Below are 19,211 nucleotides of genomic sequence, written 5' to 3' on the forward strand. Positions count from 1 at the left end.
AATGCTCTTAATGTGTTGCAAGAGACGCTAGGTCAAATTCATTTCAAACTTTGATGAGTGCAGCATATGTGGATTTTGTAAGATCATGCGACCATAAGACATGAGCAGAATTAGGCCATTCGGCCCATCGAGTCTGCTACGCCATTCAGTGATGGCTGACATGTTTCTCATTTTACATAGATGTGGTTTCTTTCACCAACATAGACAATGCCACAGCCTGCCCCATACATCTTTCATGAGAATAAGTTCCACCCTGCTTCTTTCTGGTTGCAGAGTGGACTTTCAACACTTCCAATTGTTGACCCAAAAAAAAAAGAATCTTGGGAGGCACTGATATCCGCAAGACACCTGTGTGATTTTCGGCTTCAGAAGGTTATGTCTTTTGTGGATAGAAAGAACACCAGTTGTGCTCTGGGCACCAGAGTGGATAGGTGCTTCAAACAGAATCATATTCCCCAGTCTCAGAAAGGCAAATCCAAAGGGAGTCAGCGATTCCTCGCATTGATGTGTGAGATCATTAGCATTCTCCCTTCCTCTTAAAGTAGCTTTTAGGAATTCTAGATAAATATCACCCAGATTTGACGGCCTTTAAGGAACTATTACTTATTTATTGTCATACGCCATAGTCCAATAGCCCAGAGAAAGAAAGCCAAAAGATTAGTCTGCTCAATCGCAAACAAAACTACAAAGGTTGACTAACAACTCACTGGCTAACATCATCACAGTCCTCATGAAAATATTAAAAGGTATGAATTCAAGATTCGCGGCGCCTATTCTGAATATTATATGGAATGTTTCAGCTGAGATAAACACGAGGCTAACACGAACACAGTTAAGGTAGGGACTTTTAGAATTCATGGGTGGTTTGAATTCACATTTTGTGGTTATGGACTCTGAGCAAAATCAGCGTCCCGCCGATTTATGTGTTTTTATTTAGTACACTCGATATAAGGTTATTCCAAATTTCAATTCAAAAAATACGGATCATTAGCCAATACAACGCACCATTTTCACCGGAAAATATATGGTGGTTTGAAAGGTGCTTGACGTGAATAAGGATTAAAGCGAAGGGAGCTGTTTTCAGCACCAACTGATATTCTTTTGTTCTGGCCCTATTTCTGAATATATTGAGATATTACTATAAATCAGTATAGATTACACGAACAATTTTTAGAATAATGGCATTTAATTTGTACAAGTCACGAATAGCCATTTGAGCCGTGAAATATCAGAAAAGCTAATGAAGTACTTGCAAAAATGTCCGTTACAATGAAAAGCGATGCGCCAAATATCGACAAGATGAAGTATTCCTTATTATCGGTCGTGCTAATAATATGTGTAATCAATAATGATTATTTCATGTGTTGTTAAGATCTACAGTTTCATATTACATTGCATATTACACGAGAAGGTATTTTGCAACTAAATATTAATCATCTAAATATGTTCTCTCTGCTTCAATGGACGATTTTAAAAACAAGTCATTTGTAGATTCAAACTATCTTAAAAGCACTATGACAAGAGTTCTTCTCTGGACAACGTGTTAGAAACTTCTCAAGGTCAGCAAATCTTCAAACTTTCATATGGAAAGGCTTAATGCTAAATTCAAATTGCCAGTTACACGGAGACTATAATTCCACTAACTTGCACACAGATTTCATGGCGTTTCTAAGTACCGCAGTTGGCTTTTTAAAAAAATACTTGGGGATTGCAAATCTTTTTTTTATAAGGCTCCTCCAAGTAACATAAGCGAGATACTTTCACCTGACAAAGAGTAACATAGATGCAATCTATAATTTTGGGAAATCCGTCACGGTTAAGGTTTCCATGCTGAATACGTTCAAAATATTGCAATAATGAAAATGAAAAGTCTTGCGATTCTGTGATTTTTAATACTTCCTGTTTTAATTAGTAAACCAAATATATCGTAATTTAAATTCATGTTAATTTTTCTTCACTCGTTTTTAACATGACAGCCCTCCACAATACCCAAGGGTAGGAAACGTGGAAAGCCAATTTCTGTCACATTTGCAGTTCGGCTTTGAGACGTGTCCAACATGGATGGGCAATGGGGAAATTGAGTCATTTATCGGAGATACTCAGAAACAGGAGGGGGAAAAAACACTCGATCGTAATTCTACCTTGTGTTCCTGTACCTTTAAGATATTCCAAAGAACCTCAATGTGTGATCATTGAGACATGCACATCCCGGTAACATCTGCTGCCTCACGATGGTAGAAACGAGCGGAGTGTGCTCTGAAAGTTTAATTCATTCCGTTGTACAGCAGCAACAATCAACTTAATTTTACACCATTTGCTCCTCACTTGATCCCATATTTGGGTCTTTTTCGATAAGTAGGGCCATGTACTATCTCACAACCCCAGTTGTTTGAAGAAATGTACCAGCAGTAAATGCCACATGATGTCAGGGATGTTCCCAACTGGGTTACAGGGCATTCAACATCAGCCGAGTAAATTTGAAAGCAAAACACATCCTTGTGCAGACCAAAAAAAAGGGCCACTTGCCAGTTCTGTAACAACCTCCAGTTGCTCTTCAAATTACGGCTAATCAGATATTTAGCATTATAACATTGTTGGTTCCGGTCGGATTTCCAAGAGTCTGGGCAATCCGTCCGCAACAGCAGAACAGGTCAAGATCTCAGCGCGTATATTCGTGTGTTTTGCTGTTCTCCCTACTCCCTGTGACAACCGGCTGGCTACCTGTGCCACTTCAGGGCTGATAAAAGGTAGTGCGGTTTGCATCCGCATGAAAGGCCGGCTCACTTCTGGGGGAAAGCACTTATGCCTTGGCTATCTTGTCATACTCCAAAGAAACATTGAGACAAATGACTTACCTCTCCGTATTACACCACCTTGACCGTTTAAAACTAATCCACACTGTGCCTCTACCGAGTTCTACAAATGAAAACACAAAAGACGAGATAAGGAAGCTGCTATTAAAACAAATGAACCGTCTATCATTTCATCAAAAGATCGCCGACAAGGTTTAATGTTGCTAGGCGCTCACTTCTCCTTTATGGGTCGGTTTTGATAATCTCATCGTTTTTTCTTTCTCCAACCAAAATCTATTTTTTTGCCCTCCCACTTTGGTCTTTTGCATACCCATATATTGCACAAACATCTGGCCTTGACGTGATTATAGAAGATTCTACGTTTAATTATACATCTCATTAACCAGGAAAACTTACTGGTAAATATACTTTTATGAAAAATGGACAGCATTGCTACATCTAGTTCTTGCCAAGCCGCCTGTTTAGCAAAATGCACAATCTTCGGTCGAATCCTTCAGCCAAATGAAGCATTTTAATTCTGTGAAATACTCTCCCCTTCACCAAAAGTACAATTAATTCAGGGACATTAACAGGCAGATCACAGCTAAATCCATAAATCCACGGAAGCTTGAAATGGTTTTACGGTTTGGGGGCTGGAATTATTATTTATATATTAATGATAAACATTTATTTTGTTTACGCACGGATTTCCAATTTCTCTAAAAATAAAGCTCCTTGGCCTGTCTAATCCATGGAGAAGTTTGAAAAGGATTCTGAGGGAGGTGTCGCATACTAAAGACCGCTCGAATTTGCCTTGCTGCGGTTTTTCCTCCTCTCCTGTTTCAGCTCGATTGACGCGCTCTTGTAAACCTTTAGAAACTCGCGGCCCTTTTTTTTCCCTTATGTTCTGGGGTTAAAGTGATTATAAAATCAATATAAAAAAAAAACTCCTGGATCAAGCATAAATTAAACTCGTGACGGGGAAAAGGTGTGACAGTTTCTTTTGTTCGCCAGAACAAATCTTTTTAGGGAGCTCAAAGATACGTCCACTGCCGAAAGAGCGTTTGCATCTGTTCAACTGTTTAAGCAGTCAATTTGAGTTCAACAAATTGGCGAGGATGCGAGCAGAAAACTGGAAGCCGGCGTTTTTTGCGGATGGGAATACAGGAACAGAATTGAGTTGTTTTTAACCACAGAATTCACACAAGAACGAAAACTTAGCCGGATAACAGACATGTCCGTTGGCGATAAACCTTTCACTCGGCTCTCCTCTCTTTTCTTTTACACATGTCCCTTTCTTGTTTTAAAGAAAGGGAATAACTCGTCTGGTCAGATGACGTTGCATAAGTAAATAGCTGGGTGACATAAAGTCGAAAATTGGATAAACTACGGTGCTCGCGCGCATTGCATTTTCTTATTGTTTCCCGCTTGCAAATTCCCTAATCCTCCCTTTAACAAAAAAACACCACGCTTTGTGTGCAGAAAAAGAGCCAAAAATGCACACGTATAAAATTCAGCACCAGACGTGTTGAGTAAAGGGAAAAAAACAACATAAAGGGGGTTTAGTTGAGCAGAATGCCTTGCATTGAATTAAGGTTTTCCAAGCCCCAATTTGAGAACTTCTCTCTAATGGGGACGCCAACTCTATCCTCTGGTTTTCGGTCTGATATTCTGCTATTTCATTTATTGCCCTAGCTTTGATAAACTAACGGAGAAAGTCACGTTTTACGTGCATTAATCGTCTTAATATCCTTCCTGATGCAGGAGATAAGTTTTTTTTTTAAATATCGTGTGTGCTGAATATACAGTGTCTGAGAGGGAAATGCACAGAGCACTGCAGCGGGCGAGGTATCCTCGGAAAGCCTTGTTCATAGTCTTACTTTTACTGCACTGGTCATTAAAAATAGAGGAACATCAGTCCTGCAAACGGTAAACAAGAAATCTAGGCGGAATTTAACGTGAGTATAATGTTCGAATGTTGCCCATTAGAAATACAATTTTTAAAAAGAGAGAATGATGTGAATTCCAACTAGTTTGTGGGGTTCAGTATTTTGAAAACAAATCAGTGCCACAATATAGACTCCGAAATTCGGTGGAAAAAGTACTTTTTTTTAGAATGAAAGAGTTGATTTAATTATTTCGTGCAATAAACATTTCTCAAAACCCGATCCTTCATCTTAGCTTTATTTTTAAACCGCACTGGAGCGCATTTACTTTTATTTCCCTCGATCATTTCAATGTCATTTCTTTATTTGCTTTCTATTCATGCTGTTAGATTCGGAAAGTTCCTGGGAGGAGTTTGAGGACACGTTACACAGCAAGGAATGTCCACCGACCAGCTAGTATGTTTTATTTGTAAGCAATAGGTAAAATGTAAAATAGACGAGTTGAATATTCATGGGAGGCGCATGGGGCAGCTACACTTCAGGATTGTGTTTTGAATAAACTTTGGAGCAGCTGATATTAAAAAATGACAAAAAGAAAGACCATAATAACGGCTGTATAATTATGTTCGCCACACTGCCGTTCTTACTTCTTTCGGCTCAGTTTGTAATGTCCACCGATGCAAGTCAATGGTGTTAAGTGACTGCACCTCCATGGTAGAGAAACCACGGTTGTTTATGGAGTATCAGAAATGGACTTTTTAAAGTTATAATATTATCTTTTGTTCAGAGTTTGGACAGCGATACAGGAAATGTATCAACACCAATGAGATGGTGTTGTGCATTGTACCGGTCAGTTCCATTGGTTGTGAGTTGCTTTAGTTTGACTGCCGCAATCTTTGTCTGCTCTGCTCCTTTCTGAACTAGCGAGAGCAGACAAAGACCACCGGATAGTTCATTTCGCTATTTTATTGGGGGAGGGGGTGGGAACATAAAGCGGACCCAAAATCGGCAGGATTTGAAAATTGAAGCCGCGAGGAAGAACAACGAATCCATATTTTCTTATTGGGCAGTTTGGAACCGCTCGATCATTAGTATTAATTCTAATTTTACCTGCATGTCATCAGATCCTGGAGGCTGTAGCCCTAGATTTGGACCTGGTAGAAGTCTCTGCTCTGGGAGCATGCTATATTGGGAGCCATGGCTCATAAGAGACAGGTCATGTCGGCGGTAAGCTTCCAGACAGCCCAGCTCTCGCCTCTGCTCATCCAGGCACGAGGATTTGAGAGTGCGGGCATTGTGAAGATTGATAAAGTCTGCAGGCTCTCCATGGTGGATCTGTTGGTAATATTGTTGGGTGTGGTGCAGGCTATTCAATGAGTAGGCATCTGGGTTGACTGTCGGGTGGCTGTGCTGGAACTCATAGTGGAAGGACTGGTGGTGGAGAGGGGTGTACTGATGGTTGGTGGAAAAATAAGGTGAAGTAAAATCGCTTCCATTCGCCGAGTACGTTAAAGGGGATGAGGATGAATAGGCGACTGTAGAGTTTGCCACTGATTCCAGACATCCCAGCTGCATCAGGCGATAGCTGTTTGATCCATCGTGACGTATCTGAGAAAAAGAAAAGAATAGAAAACAAATCTGGTTTGACATTTCATATACCTTCCAGGTACGAAAATGCGATCAATCCAACCAATCGCTCAAACACTATAAAGCCTTCGAGAAACTGTAACCGTAAACGTCTTAAACCTGTCCATTACCAATGAAAAACGTTCAAATCCCTTCAAACAATACACGGCGCTTTATCGAAATCTGGCTCCTTAACTTTCCATTTTTTTTATAGGGAAAACATTTTTTCCCCATTCTGGCAACTGTTGCCTTGTAACGAATGTCACAGACGACAGATGTCATAACGAATAAACGTGTTCTTAAAGCCAGGAAAAGTAACTTTTAATTGATCACAACAGCTTCAGAAATGTAATAAAAACAAAATATCGTCAGCATAATCAAAATACCTCGGGATCATGGATCAGACCCGGGAACGTTGTTGACATGTTCAATCCAAAGAGGGGTTTCAGTGCGAGCAGGTTCAGAAAAAAACACTCAACTTGCCCCCAAAATGATATTCTGTCGCTACACCCCAGAAAATTCCGTCTATTCCAGGCGAAATAACGTTTCCTCTGCACAAAAGCAACTCCCTGTATCACATTTTGTACTTGTCGGGTTTTTTTTTTCTGAACTGATGGCGTAGGTCCCTTGGTAATATATAAGTTTTGAAAATTAAGCATCAGCATTGAACTGGGAAGACAATAGACACAAGCGCTGCATCCCTGGAGACGCGGAATAAATATAGTATCTTCTCCTCATCACAGCCGAGCTCGCTCTAAGTTGTTTAATTGTACAGGGGAGTTTTTCGTCCTTTTCTCCGGTAAGGGTGGATTTGCGATGCCCAATCTTGTCTGCCTTTATTGCAATTTTCGAAGGCGAGGAGTGATATTTTTTGTCGGATCTATGGCATCATGCCTGCTTAAAGTAAGTAGAGATTTCACCCGCGATAGCCAAATACAAAACCTGGCATTATTAAATCGGCAGTATTCTGAATAGTGATGTGGCGACAGTGATTTTGGAACGAAAACACCCAGTTTTGTTAGTGATGCGGACGAATTTGGCATATCTAGAATTATCCCACTACATAATGGCTCCGATATATTTTACATTTTAAAGAAAAACGTGATAGTTTTGTGTTCAAACAAAACTCTGCGATTATTAGCTTTAAAGCAAGAAATACACGTTTTTAAAAAAAAAAGATCAAGGAAAACATTTATACCAGGTCGAAACCCGGGAGTGTTGCATATATTTAACTTTGTTCATTTTGATTGGTTTTCTCATATGGCAGTGGACAGGAAATATATTATTACTCATGATTTAACCCTCGTCGCGGGTTCTTATTAACATGGGTATTTCATATTTATCTCAATTTTTATCATCTTTAACACGCCCTGCAAATATAATTCAATTCACCTATTTTCGTTATATTTTCACACTGCTGCAAATAAACTAATGCTCGTGTTTGGTATATATAGCTGTGTGATTGTATTAAGTGCGGTATCATTCACATTTTAAGAAGACTTCGGTTAACTTGCTGGAACTTTTCCGACTTGAATGTATCAAATGAGATCACAATAAAATGAAAACGTTGTCCTTTCTTATTACTGAGTGTGAACGGGGTAATTGGACGGATCGACACTCCCATCTATGATGACGCGGTTATTAAATAGCCCACTATTTTTACTGTTTCAGTAACTACCGTAGGAGGGAGATGCATTTTACAATCTGGAGATTAGAATATTTCACTGCATGGATGATTGAGAGTTGCTTATCGTGTTCGGGGCATGTGTTTGTTTTAAAGTTAGGTTATTAATTTAGCCTTTTTAAAACATTAAACTTTAAAAAGCACTTTTTTCCCTAAAATTCTACCGTCCAACAATATAACTCATTTTAATTCATTTTTGAGTCAGGATTTTCACTCAGCATGTATGTACAAACTATCATCATATCATCCAATTGTCATTGATAAATTTGTACTGAAAACAACATGCATTCTGCTAGAAGGCTGGGACAGGTTCAAGAGGACAATGTGCATGTCCTGTTTCCTGGTAGTTATTAAATAGAGCCTGTGCAAGACTCAGAAATAGGATATTGTGTTTTAACGAGCAGCAGGCGATCTAACATTGAACTCTACGGAATAATAAAAAAACAAGTTTTTGGTGTGGGGGGTTGCCAGACTATTCGGCTTTGCTCATGCAGACTAACCAGAGTTGTCACCCTGGCCCCTTTTCCTTTGTACAAATCGACAAAGGCACACGACTGCTATTTACCTCCATTGTGTGAAGTCCAAGTGTGATCGCCCAGGCGTGGAGAAAGGTCAGTTTCTTCTCCTTCAACATTACATTAGCTCTGTTGAATGTATTTATAATCTTCTCCACATAGAGAAACAACAATCAAAATAAGAAAGGATCCTGACAGAGAAAGGGCCAAGTTTCATTATTATCTCATTATTGGTTTACCATGTGTACATTATTGCTTAGTAAATATGTGTTTACCATTAGGCATACATAAAATTACTTTCCCACATATAATTCTACAGTTTGGGAGTTTTGCACAAAATATCTATGTATCCATAAATAACAGCGATACATATTTATGTAGCCATAAATATCACATTATGTTCTTCACTGTTATTTATGGACATATATATATATATATAGATGTCACTTTGTTGAAATGAAATTGTTCACACTTCATATAGGTCTGCTACTTCATACCACCGTGTTGCTTCAATATCCACCTTGCAATATCAGTCCAGTTCGCTTCAGTCATCTTGCAGAGGTAATTGACTTGCTCCCTTCTCAGTAGATGTGCGCTGTCAACATTAATAACATTTAAAAATCAGAGGAAACAAGTCAGTACTTTAAGCAATATAACTGAAACGGTTCTGCCCAGGTGTCGGTATGGTTACATAAGACTTCAATAAAAGCCAAGTTGCGATTTGAACGTCTGATAATATTTAGTGTTGTGTTGCGTGTGTCTGAAAATTGTGTAGTGTTGGGGAGAAAAGTAATGTTTTGAATTCCAAACATTTTGATTTCGCTTTTGAAAATAGTTTCAGTTCTTGCCAATGGACTTATACAGACTCTGCCTCTCCAGCATTTCCACAACAAACGCAGCGGCTCTGAAATTGGCTTTAAGTATCCATTATCTCGGGCAAAGCCATCTGCTAGAAACATCTGAAAAAGAAAAATCTCAGAAATGTCACTACAATTGCAATCTGACAATATAACTAGGCTGTCTTGTTACGGTGTGGAATTCCGTTAACATTAGGAACAGAAAGTGAACAGGTTGATACAATAAATTATTTGCCAATTTGTGAATTTGCAAATTATCTCGAATACACATGAAGATATAGTTAATATTTGGCTGGACTGTATATTCCAGTTTCGATTGGAAGTCGTAATGTGTAATTACCAATTGGAATTATTCTGAAAAAACACTACCTGAACGTTTTACCATTGACGAGCAATGCATTCTATTGTATTTCGCTTTTGCACAATTCAGTTGCAATTGTACAGTACGCATTCAATAGCCAATTGCAGTGAGTTTGCGAGGAGTGTTCAGTTAATCCTGAAGCTATCCTAAGAATATTACACATGAGTTTTTTGCCTAATGAACCTATTTGTGAATTTGTTTTTTCACGTCTTAATTACTACTTAATCTTTGCTCAGATTCAAGCTTAATTCTGTCTTTTAATAAACCGCAAACCATCTGAAGAGATGATTACATTCTTCAGCAACGCACCTAATCACCATTACAGTCTGCTGTGTCAGACGTTTTAAATTTGGCGGGCACACTGCGTAGTTAAACGGAAGGGAATTCAATCCTACACAAGTCAGACCTACCAGTTGTACCAGATGCACAGTAATACTCAAATATTATGTTCCATCTGTTGTGATTTCTGATGACCCCTCCTTGTACTAATAGATAAACTGAAATATATAGTTCTTTGTGTATACTGAATGGCTCCAGACGTGTAGCAGTTACCGTGTGAATAGTCTTAGACATGTTGCTTTTGTATGGGCGCGGGGATTAAAAAAAGACGTGGCGCATGGATGCTGTGTAAAACTGTAAACTCTGTTAATTATACGCACTATATGCCATTTGTTGAGCGCCACATTTCCAAATGATTCAAAAAGGAAACGTTCACAACCTGCCCATAAAAATTAAATTTGGGTTAAAAATAAGGCAATGAGTGTTACCAGGGTTACCAGGGCAATTGCAATCTTGTTTTACAGTAGATAGTTATGTAGGAAACACGCACCAATTTATAAATCGAGACTGCTATTTCTGTATTATATACGCAAATCAATATGCAGATTTCATTGCTGTTGTAGAACAGAACCCTTGAAACGTGTTTACATACATTTAACTGGTACATTTATCAATATTGTGAGAAATCCAGTAGTAAGCTAGTTGATAGACAACATGTTTGCGAAATAAATTAAGGAATAATTGAAAAAATATGAATATATACATAAACGATTAAGTTTGGTGTCCAGTTATCCTGGGAGTCACCGTGAAATTAATTTAGAAAAACAATGGTTGGATTCAATTCATGAATTTGTTCTTCAATGTGTAAACAAAAATGCACGTCTCACAAGAAAAACAGGTATTGCAATGAATCCCCAGTTTGAGTTGCCAATTTCCCACACATCCTAAAACGGAGCCAGGGCGTCCTCATGTCTTATTTGGTTAACCGCAGGTACACCGTATCAACATTGCAGCGTGTCTTACAGCAAATGTATCTGATCACTTTAGTCTCAAAAACGATTCATAAAGCACCCAGTTCATGAATGGGGGTTGCCTGCTCTTCCAGATACTTTACTGCAATCAGCTGAGTTCATCTTTATTCCTGTATTATGCACTAACTTTAGAAATTATAGCAATAAGGAAACAACTTTAAAGGCAGAAATATTGCAGGTGTAATAATCTGCCTACGGTTTTTATTGTGTACAGAGAACAGTACAGCACAGAACAGGCCCTTCAGCCCTCAATATTGTGCCGAACAATGATCACCCTACTTTAAACCCACGTAACCCGTATACCCGTAACCCAACAATCCCCCCATTAACCTTACACTACGGGCAATTTAGCTTGGCCAATCCACCTAACCCGCACATCTTTGGACTGTGGGAGGAAACCGGAGCACCCGGAGGAAACCCACGCACACACGGGGAGGATGTGCAGACTCCACACAGACAGTGACCCAGCCGGGAATCGAACCTGGGACCCTGGAGCTGTGAAGCATTGATGCTAACCACCATGCTACCGTGAGCATAAGGAACTCCACCTCCACTCTAACCACCCCCCCCCCCCCCTTAAAACACATGATTGCTATGCTTTGGCTTTCAGTAGCACAGAGCTTTTTTTTCTTCCTTACAGATCGCTTGACAATAAATATAACCGCCTATGCGATTCACACCTGCCGCGAATTAAGTAGCTACTGTCACAACTTAAACGTTCAAGGCATATGTTCCACTTTAATCAGCTCACATGCTCCCAGGCTGCAGATCACAGTGTCATAGGACATTGAAGCAGTTCCGAGTTTCATTTTGAGCTTCAATGCGCTATTATAAAGTGTACTAACCGGCATTTAGACCAGATCATATCACTTAATATCAGTAAACACATACTTGAGCATATAATCCAAACTGGAACTTTATTGTCCGACGGAGAGAGGACTGCTCTGTCCGAGGTGTTGCCTTTCGGGCGGGATTTGGACTGAGGCCCTCCAGTCCCCGAGGGCAAAAGTAAAAGATCCGGCGCTATTATTCAAAGAAGACCAGGAAGTTATCAAGATGCACTGGTTTAAAAAAAAAGTATCCTTTCTCCAACATTTTTAAAACAGATTTCCTGGCCATTTATCTCAGTCTGCAATGCAATAGTGACTACCATTCGCTCTGAGGAGCTTTAGAAGATCCTGGAAAGCTCTCCGAAATATTGATTTAAAGTTTTTCAAGTCACCTCTGATTATCCGTGTTCCTCAGATGACCACAGTTAGCGAGGTTAGCGTTATCACAGGCCACACACACCAGACCCTTGGATCGATCTTTAAGAACCAAATACAAAAGTTGTCATGATGATTTAAAATGCTGAATCTGATAGATTTTGTTCGCCAGAAGCATTTGAAAACATTAACATAGCTACTGTTGGCAACTGTAAATATATTAAGTAACCAGCCCATGTAAAAAGAATAATCTTTGTTATTGCCATAAAGACTTACATTAACACTGTAATGAAGTTACTGTGAAAATCCCCTAGTCTCTACATTACAGCGCCTGTTCGGGTACACAGAGGGGTAATTCAGAGTGTCCAAATTACCTAATAAGCACGTCTTTCGGGACTTATAGAATTTACAGTGCAGAAGGAGGCTGGTCGGCCTATCAAGTCTGCACGGGCCCTTGGAAAGAGCACCCTACCCAAGCATACACCTCCACCCTATCCCCGTAACCCAGGAACTCCATCTAACGTTTTGGACACTAAGGGCACGGGGAGAATGTGCAGACTCCGCACAGACAGTGACCCAAGCCAGGAATCGAACCTGGGACCCTGGAGCTCTGAATCAACTGTGCTAACCACTGTGCTACCATGCTGCCCCGACTTGTGGGAAGAAACGGGAGCATTCGGAGGAAACCCTGCAGACACAGGGAGAACGTGCAGACTCCGTACAGACCGTGACCCAAGCCGGGATCTTATCTGAGACCTTGGAGCTGTGAAGCAATAGTGCTAACCACTGTGCTATCTTGACGTTAGTTCCAAGATGTGTAACCTCTCATTCAATCTGATGCTCCATGTGTGAGTTTCTGTATGTACAATTAACATTTGGCACCCTAATACCTCAATACTGCGCTCCAAAGTCAGTCTTGGTAATTTTTAAAAAAATTGAACTAAAGTAAACTTTTCTTTCCACTGTCACATGTTAAGATTGTCGTTTTAGATAGGATAGCAGCAAAGGATCAGAAGCGACATTCACAATCAGGTCCATTGTGCCATCACCAAGTGTGGAAACGGCACGCCCCTTCGGAACTTAATTATTTCAAGATTGTACTTCTGCAAATTTTATTTCGGAATGACAATGCTTCCGTGTAGATTTTAGCAGCATTACAATACTGAATAATTGGGTTATGGTCGATGTAATGCCGAGAGGTTATTTCCTAGACCGGGTGATTTGGCGGGTGTGATCATGTTGATCCGAGGCAGTCGCACTCCGGCGCAGTTGTGTCTGCCAAGGTTATCCCACGTTCTTCCTGATGCTGAATATCAAAAATATTTAACTATTATGAACAACATCGGGTGAAATAAGAAACAAAACAGAGAAAAAAAAGGTTTTGTAAAATTAGTTAAATTTTAAAGACAAAGAAAGAAGAAATTGTGAAGTCAGTTGGAGTTAAAACTTCCGCATCTTTAACTGGGTTAATGTCTAATTCAGCAAGCAGTTTTATAATATGGAGACCCAGTTCTGGTGCAGAGCATGTTCTACAGCCTCTGATAGTCCAAACCTTCCTCCAGTCCTAACTGTAAGTCTTTTTATTGTAGGTAATCTCAAATGATCAATAATTAGATTATGGTCGACGTGCTGACGATAGGTTATTTGTTACACCGGGTTCTTTGCGGACAGTAGCTTGCTTAAAACGAACTTCATGCATTTTTCCCCAACTCTTATTAGGTTTAGAAGAATTGTATTAACTGTACTCCTGTTGGTCCTCAAAGAGCGAAGGACTCGGTCACAGCTTGTTGTCTGACTTTAGCACCGTCTTCGTTGAATCAAGCTTCGCCTTGATATGACCAAGTTTAATTAATAGGAAGTAATTTACACCCAAGACAGCGTTACCACCAGCAGGTCTGAAGAGCATTATTTCTTCACCAACACTATAGAACATTAATTGTGTATAACCGCATTGCTTTAAGGCAAGTAGGGTTGGACATGATTGAGAGCATCTTTCCAAGATTCTGTCGTGCATTTTTGGTTGCAACTCCTTATTCATGTTTTAAAATAAAAATTCGGGAAGTGGACAAGAATTTCGCAGAGCTGTGGCTGCAAGTTTCGCCTGACGTCATTGGATAATAGCTTTCTCTTTGCAGATTGGGCATAAATTTAAAAGTTAGATATGTGTCTGGTCAATGGCCAGACAGGCACACAGGCTGACTTAAAATAGGAAAACATTATTGAATTCATATAAGCGTGCCCCGAACAGGCGCCGGAATGTGGCGACTAGGGGCTTTTCACAGTAACTTCATTGAAGCCTACTCGTGACAATAAGCGATTTTCATTTTTTTTTCATTTTCATGCTGAAAAAAGCGGAAGGAAAGAAGTGCATCGAAAAGAGGTGGGAATGTCAATAGGTAAAAACTGCAACAGGATGGGTAGAAAGGCAGATAATCGATTGGCCAGTGATCACAGAGTTACACGTTCAGATCTGCAACCTGAGTTGATTCACGTGTCCAGCTAGATAACCGAGTTTTTAAAAAATAAATTTAGAGTACCCAATTATTTTTTTCCAATTAAGGGACAAATTAGCGTGGCCAATCCACCTACCCTGCACATCTTTGGGTTGTGGGGGGTGAGACCCACGCAGGCACAGGAGAAATGTGCAAACTCCACACAGGCAGTGACCCAGGTCTTGGATCTAACACGGATCCACAGCATGGTGAGGCAGCAGTGCTAACCACTGCGCCATCTTGCAGCCCTTTAGATTCCTGAGGTATACTGACACTTCAAAATCTCTCCCAAGTAAATCTTAAACTTAATAAAGATGCTTAACTTACAATATAATGGACCATAAATTATGCTTCAATGAAGGTTCGTTAACACATCAGTGAGGGAGTAAATTAAAATAAATTATTGCACAATCAGGAATTAGCACAGGGCTAAATAGCTGGCTTTTAAAGCAGACCAAGGCAGGCCAGCAGCATGGTTCAAATCCCATACCAGCTTCCCTGAACAGGCACCTGAATGTGATGACTGGGGCCTTTTCATAGTAACTTCATTGAAGCCTACTTGTGGCAATAAGCCATTTTCATTTTTTCATAGGAGCAGACATAGGGCATCCTCCCTTTAACTAGATCATAGATGATATTCTACCCAACACTATCTTTCTGCATAATCTCCCTATTCCTTAACATCATTGGTGTCTAGAAATCTATTCACCTCTGCTTTGAACATACTCAATGACTGAGTCTCCACAGCCCTCTGGGATAGATAATTCCAAAGATTCCCCTTCTGACTGAAGACATTTCTCCTCACCTGTGTACTAGACGGCCTACTTCTTATTCTGAGACTGTTTCCCTGGTTCTAGAACACCTCCCCCACCCAATCAGGGAAAACATCCTTCCTGCATCTGCCCTGTCAAACTCTGTAAGAATTTTATACACAGCAACAAAGACAGAAAGTTGGGCATTTTAGAATGGCAAACTGTAACGATTGGCGTGCCACACGCATCATTGCTGAGGCCACAATTATTCACAATATATATTAATGACTGAAACGAGGGAAGTGAATGCACCATTGCCAAGTTTGTAAATGACATAAAATAGGTGGAAGAATAAATGGTGAGGATAACACAAAGAGTCTACAGAGTGATGTAGACAGGTTAGGTGAGTGGGTAAAAACTAGGCAGATGGAATACAATGTGGAAAATGTGAAGTTATGCACTTTGGTGGGAAAAATAAAGGACTGAATATTATTTCTCTGTTTATTATTACAAGTAGGTTTACATTAATACTGCATTGAAGTTACTGTGAAAATCCCCTCGTCGCCACATTCCAGCGCCTGTTCGGGTACACTGAGGGAGAATTCAGAATGTCCAATTCACCACAACAGCACATCTTTCGGGACTTGTGGGAGGAAACCGGAGCACGTGGAGAAAACCCATGCAGACACATGAAGAACCTGCAGACTCCGCACAGGCAGTGACCTAGGCCGGGAATCGAATGTGGGAATCTGGAGCTGTGAGGTAACAGTACTAACCACTGTGCTACCATGGCACAGACTGCAGAAAACCGCAGCATGGAGGGATTTGGGGTTCTTGTGCTAAACCACAAAAAGCTAACATGCAAGTTCAGCAGATAATTGGGAAGGCAAATTGAATGTTGGCCTTTATTTCAAAGGGAATGGAGTATAAAAATAGGGGTGTCGTGCTAAAACTATATAAAACCACCCTGGATTTCTGTGAACCATTTTGGCCCCCTTGGCTAAGGAAAGATATGTTGGCAATGGAGCCGGTCCAGAGGAAGATCAATAGGTTGATCCTGCTTTTGGAGGGATTTTCTTATGAGGAGATTGGACCTGTATCATTGGAGTTTAGAAGAATGAGAGGTGACCTTCTTAAGACATATAGGACTTGATAGGGTAGATACAGAGAGGTTGTTACCCCTTGTAGGAGTGTCAGGACCAGTGGGCATAATCTCAGAGCAAAGGGTTGCCAATTTAAGACAGAGATGAGGAGTTTCTTCTCTCAGAGGGTAGTGAATCTGTGGAATCTTTACCGCAGAGAGCCGTAGAGGTTGGATTGTTAAGTATGTTCAAGACTGAGGTAGACAGATTTTAATCAGTAAGTGAATCAAGGGGTGTTATGGGGATAAGACAGGAAAGTGGAATTGAGGATATTAGATCAGTTGAACGACGGAGAAGACTCGATGGGCCAAATGGCCCACTTTTCCTCCTACATCATCTGGTCTTATGGTCACAAGTTTACCTCTCATTCATCTAAACTATAGAGGAGACAGACCAAGCCTGCTCAATCTATCCTCGTAGGACAATCTTGTCATTCCAGGATTTAATTTGTTGAACATTTGTTGCACTCTTACTATGACAAATATAACTTTCCTTCGGTAAGGAGACCAAAACTGCTCACAATACACCAGGTAAAGTCTCACCAAGACTACAATTGCAGCAGGACTTCCTTTTTAAAAAAAATTTAGATTACCCAATTATTTTTTCCAATTAAGGGGCAATTTAGCATGGCCAATCCACCTACTCTACACATTTTTGGGTTGTGGGGGCGAAACCCACGCAGACACGGGGAGAATGTGCAAACTCCACACAGACAGTGACCCAGGCAGCAGGACTTCCTTATTAATAATACTGAAATCCCCTAGCAGTAAAGGCTAACATACCATTTACCTTCCTAATTGCTTGCTGCATCTAAATGTTAACCTTCAGTGACAAATTAACAAGGACACCCAGGTTTCTTTAGATATGAACACTTCCCAATCTCTCACCATTTAAGAAATACCCTGCACTTCCATTCCTCCTACCAAAGCGGATAACGCCACATTTTTCAACATTATAATTCCATCTGCCATGATCTTCCCATTCACCTAGCCTGTCTGAATCCCTTTGATGCCTCTTTGCATCCTCCCCACAAATCACACTCCCACCAGGTTTTGTACCATCAGCAAACCTGGAATAATTACATTTAGCCACACATCCAAATCATTAATATATATTATGAACAGTTGGGTTCCAAGCATTATTCCTTGCAGTACCCTACTAGTCACAGCATGCCAAGCTGAGAATGGTCCATTTACCCCTCTTCTCTGTTTTCTGCCAATTAACCAATTCACATTCCATGTCAGCATATTACCCCTAATCCCATGTCTCTAACTTTGCTTAATAACCTCTTCTGTAGGACATAATCAAAAGCCTTCTGAAAATCCTAATACACACATCCCTTGGTTCAGGGCAGACAGTAGCACAGTGGTTAGCACTGTTACTTCACCGCACCAGGGATTTGGGGTAGATCTCCACCTTGGGTCATTGTCTGTGCGGAGCCTACACGTTCTCCATGTGTCTGTGTGGGTTTCCTCCAGGTGCTCCTGTTTCTCCCACAAGTCCCGAAAGACATGCTTGTTAAGTGAGTTGGACATTCTGAATTCTCCCTCAGTGTACCCAAACAGGAGCACGAGTGTGGCGACTAGGGTATTTTCATAGTAACTTCATTGAAACGTAATGTAAGCTTACTTGTGATGCTAATAAAGATTATTATTATAATTATTAACTTTATCCATCCTGCTAATAACATCCTCAAAAAGCTACAACAGGTTTGTCAAACATGACTTCCCTTTCATAAATCCATGAATTGACTCTGCCCAATCCCAGAATTATTTTTTAAGTTATCACATGCTTTATTCCAGATTCCAGCATTTTTCCTACTACCAATGTCAGACTAACAGATATGTAGTTCCTTGTTTCCCTTTCCTTCCTTTCTTAAACACTGCGTTACATTTGCTACCATCCAATCAACAGGCACTATCCCAGAATCTATGGAATTTTGAAAGATGATCAACAATGCATTCAGGAACTCTACAACCACCTCTTTCAAAACTCTGCGATGAAGATCATCAGGAAGAATCATCATAGATCATAGAATTTATAGTGCAGAAGGAGGCCATTTGGCCCATCGAGTCTGCACTGGCCCTTGGAAAAAGCACCCCACTCAAGCACACACCTCCTCCACCCCATCCCCTTAACCCAGTAACCCCAATGAACCTTTTTTTGGACACTAAGGGCAATTTAGCATGGCCAATCCACCTAATCCACACATCTTTCGACTATGGGAGGAAACTGGAGCACCCGGAGGAAACCCATGCACACATGGGGAGAACTTATAGACTCCACACAGACAGTGACCCAAGCTGGGAATCGAACTTGGGACCCTGGAGCTGTGAAGCAACTGTGCTAACCACTGTGCTACCGTGCTGCCCCAATGGATTTATCAACTTTCCATCTCATCAATTTCTCCAGAACTACTTTTTTTAACCAATACTAATTTCTTTCATATCCTCAATCTCACTCGTTCCTTGGCTCCACAATAATTCACAGATGTTTTTTATCTTTTGCAATGAAGAAAGACAAAAGCATTTGTTTAGTTTCTCTGCGATTTCCCTATTGCCCATGATAAATTGTCCATTCTCCTCTGCC

The 19,211-nt window shown here is 40.4% G+C and overlaps 1 protein-coding gene across 4 annotated transcripts in view; it reads right to left on the reverse strand.

Moving 5' to 3' along the window:
- Window positions 1-9,859, reverse strand: part of tfap2d (transcription factor AP-2 delta (activating enhancer binding protein 2 delta)) — a 105,313-nt gene extending 95,454 nt beyond the window's left edge. Inside the window, exons 1-4 of one of the 4 annotated variants that reach the window (XM_038799478.1) lie at window positions 9,024-9,859; window positions 8,554-8,694; window positions 5,789-6,286; window positions 2,856-2,916 (exon numbers count right to left, since the gene is read on the reverse strand). In XM_038799478.1, coding sequence (XP_038655406.1) covers window positions 2,856-2,916; window positions 5,789-6,286; window positions 8,554-8,622 — 628 coding nt within the window. In that variant the 5' untranslated portion in view covers window positions 8,623-8,694; window positions 9,024-9,859. Of the gene's footprint in view, window positions 1-2,855; window positions 2,917-5,788; window positions 6,287-6,690; window positions 7,403-7,696; window positions 7,779-8,553; window positions 8,849-9,023 lie in introns of those variants that run through there. The other 3 variants (XM_038799477.1, XM_038799479.1, XM_038799476.1) reach the window with 3 other exon arrangements.
- Window positions 9,860-19,211: the final 9,352 nt, after the last annotated feature.

The sequence above is a fragment of the Scyliorhinus canicula genome, chromosome 6 (assembly GCF_902713615.1).
Source record: "Scyliorhinus canicula chromosome 6, sScyCan1.1, whole genome shotgun sequence".
Taxonomy (NCBI): Eukaryota; Metazoa; Chordata; class Chondrichthyes; order Carcharhiniformes; family Scyliorhinidae; genus Scyliorhinus; species Scyliorhinus canicula.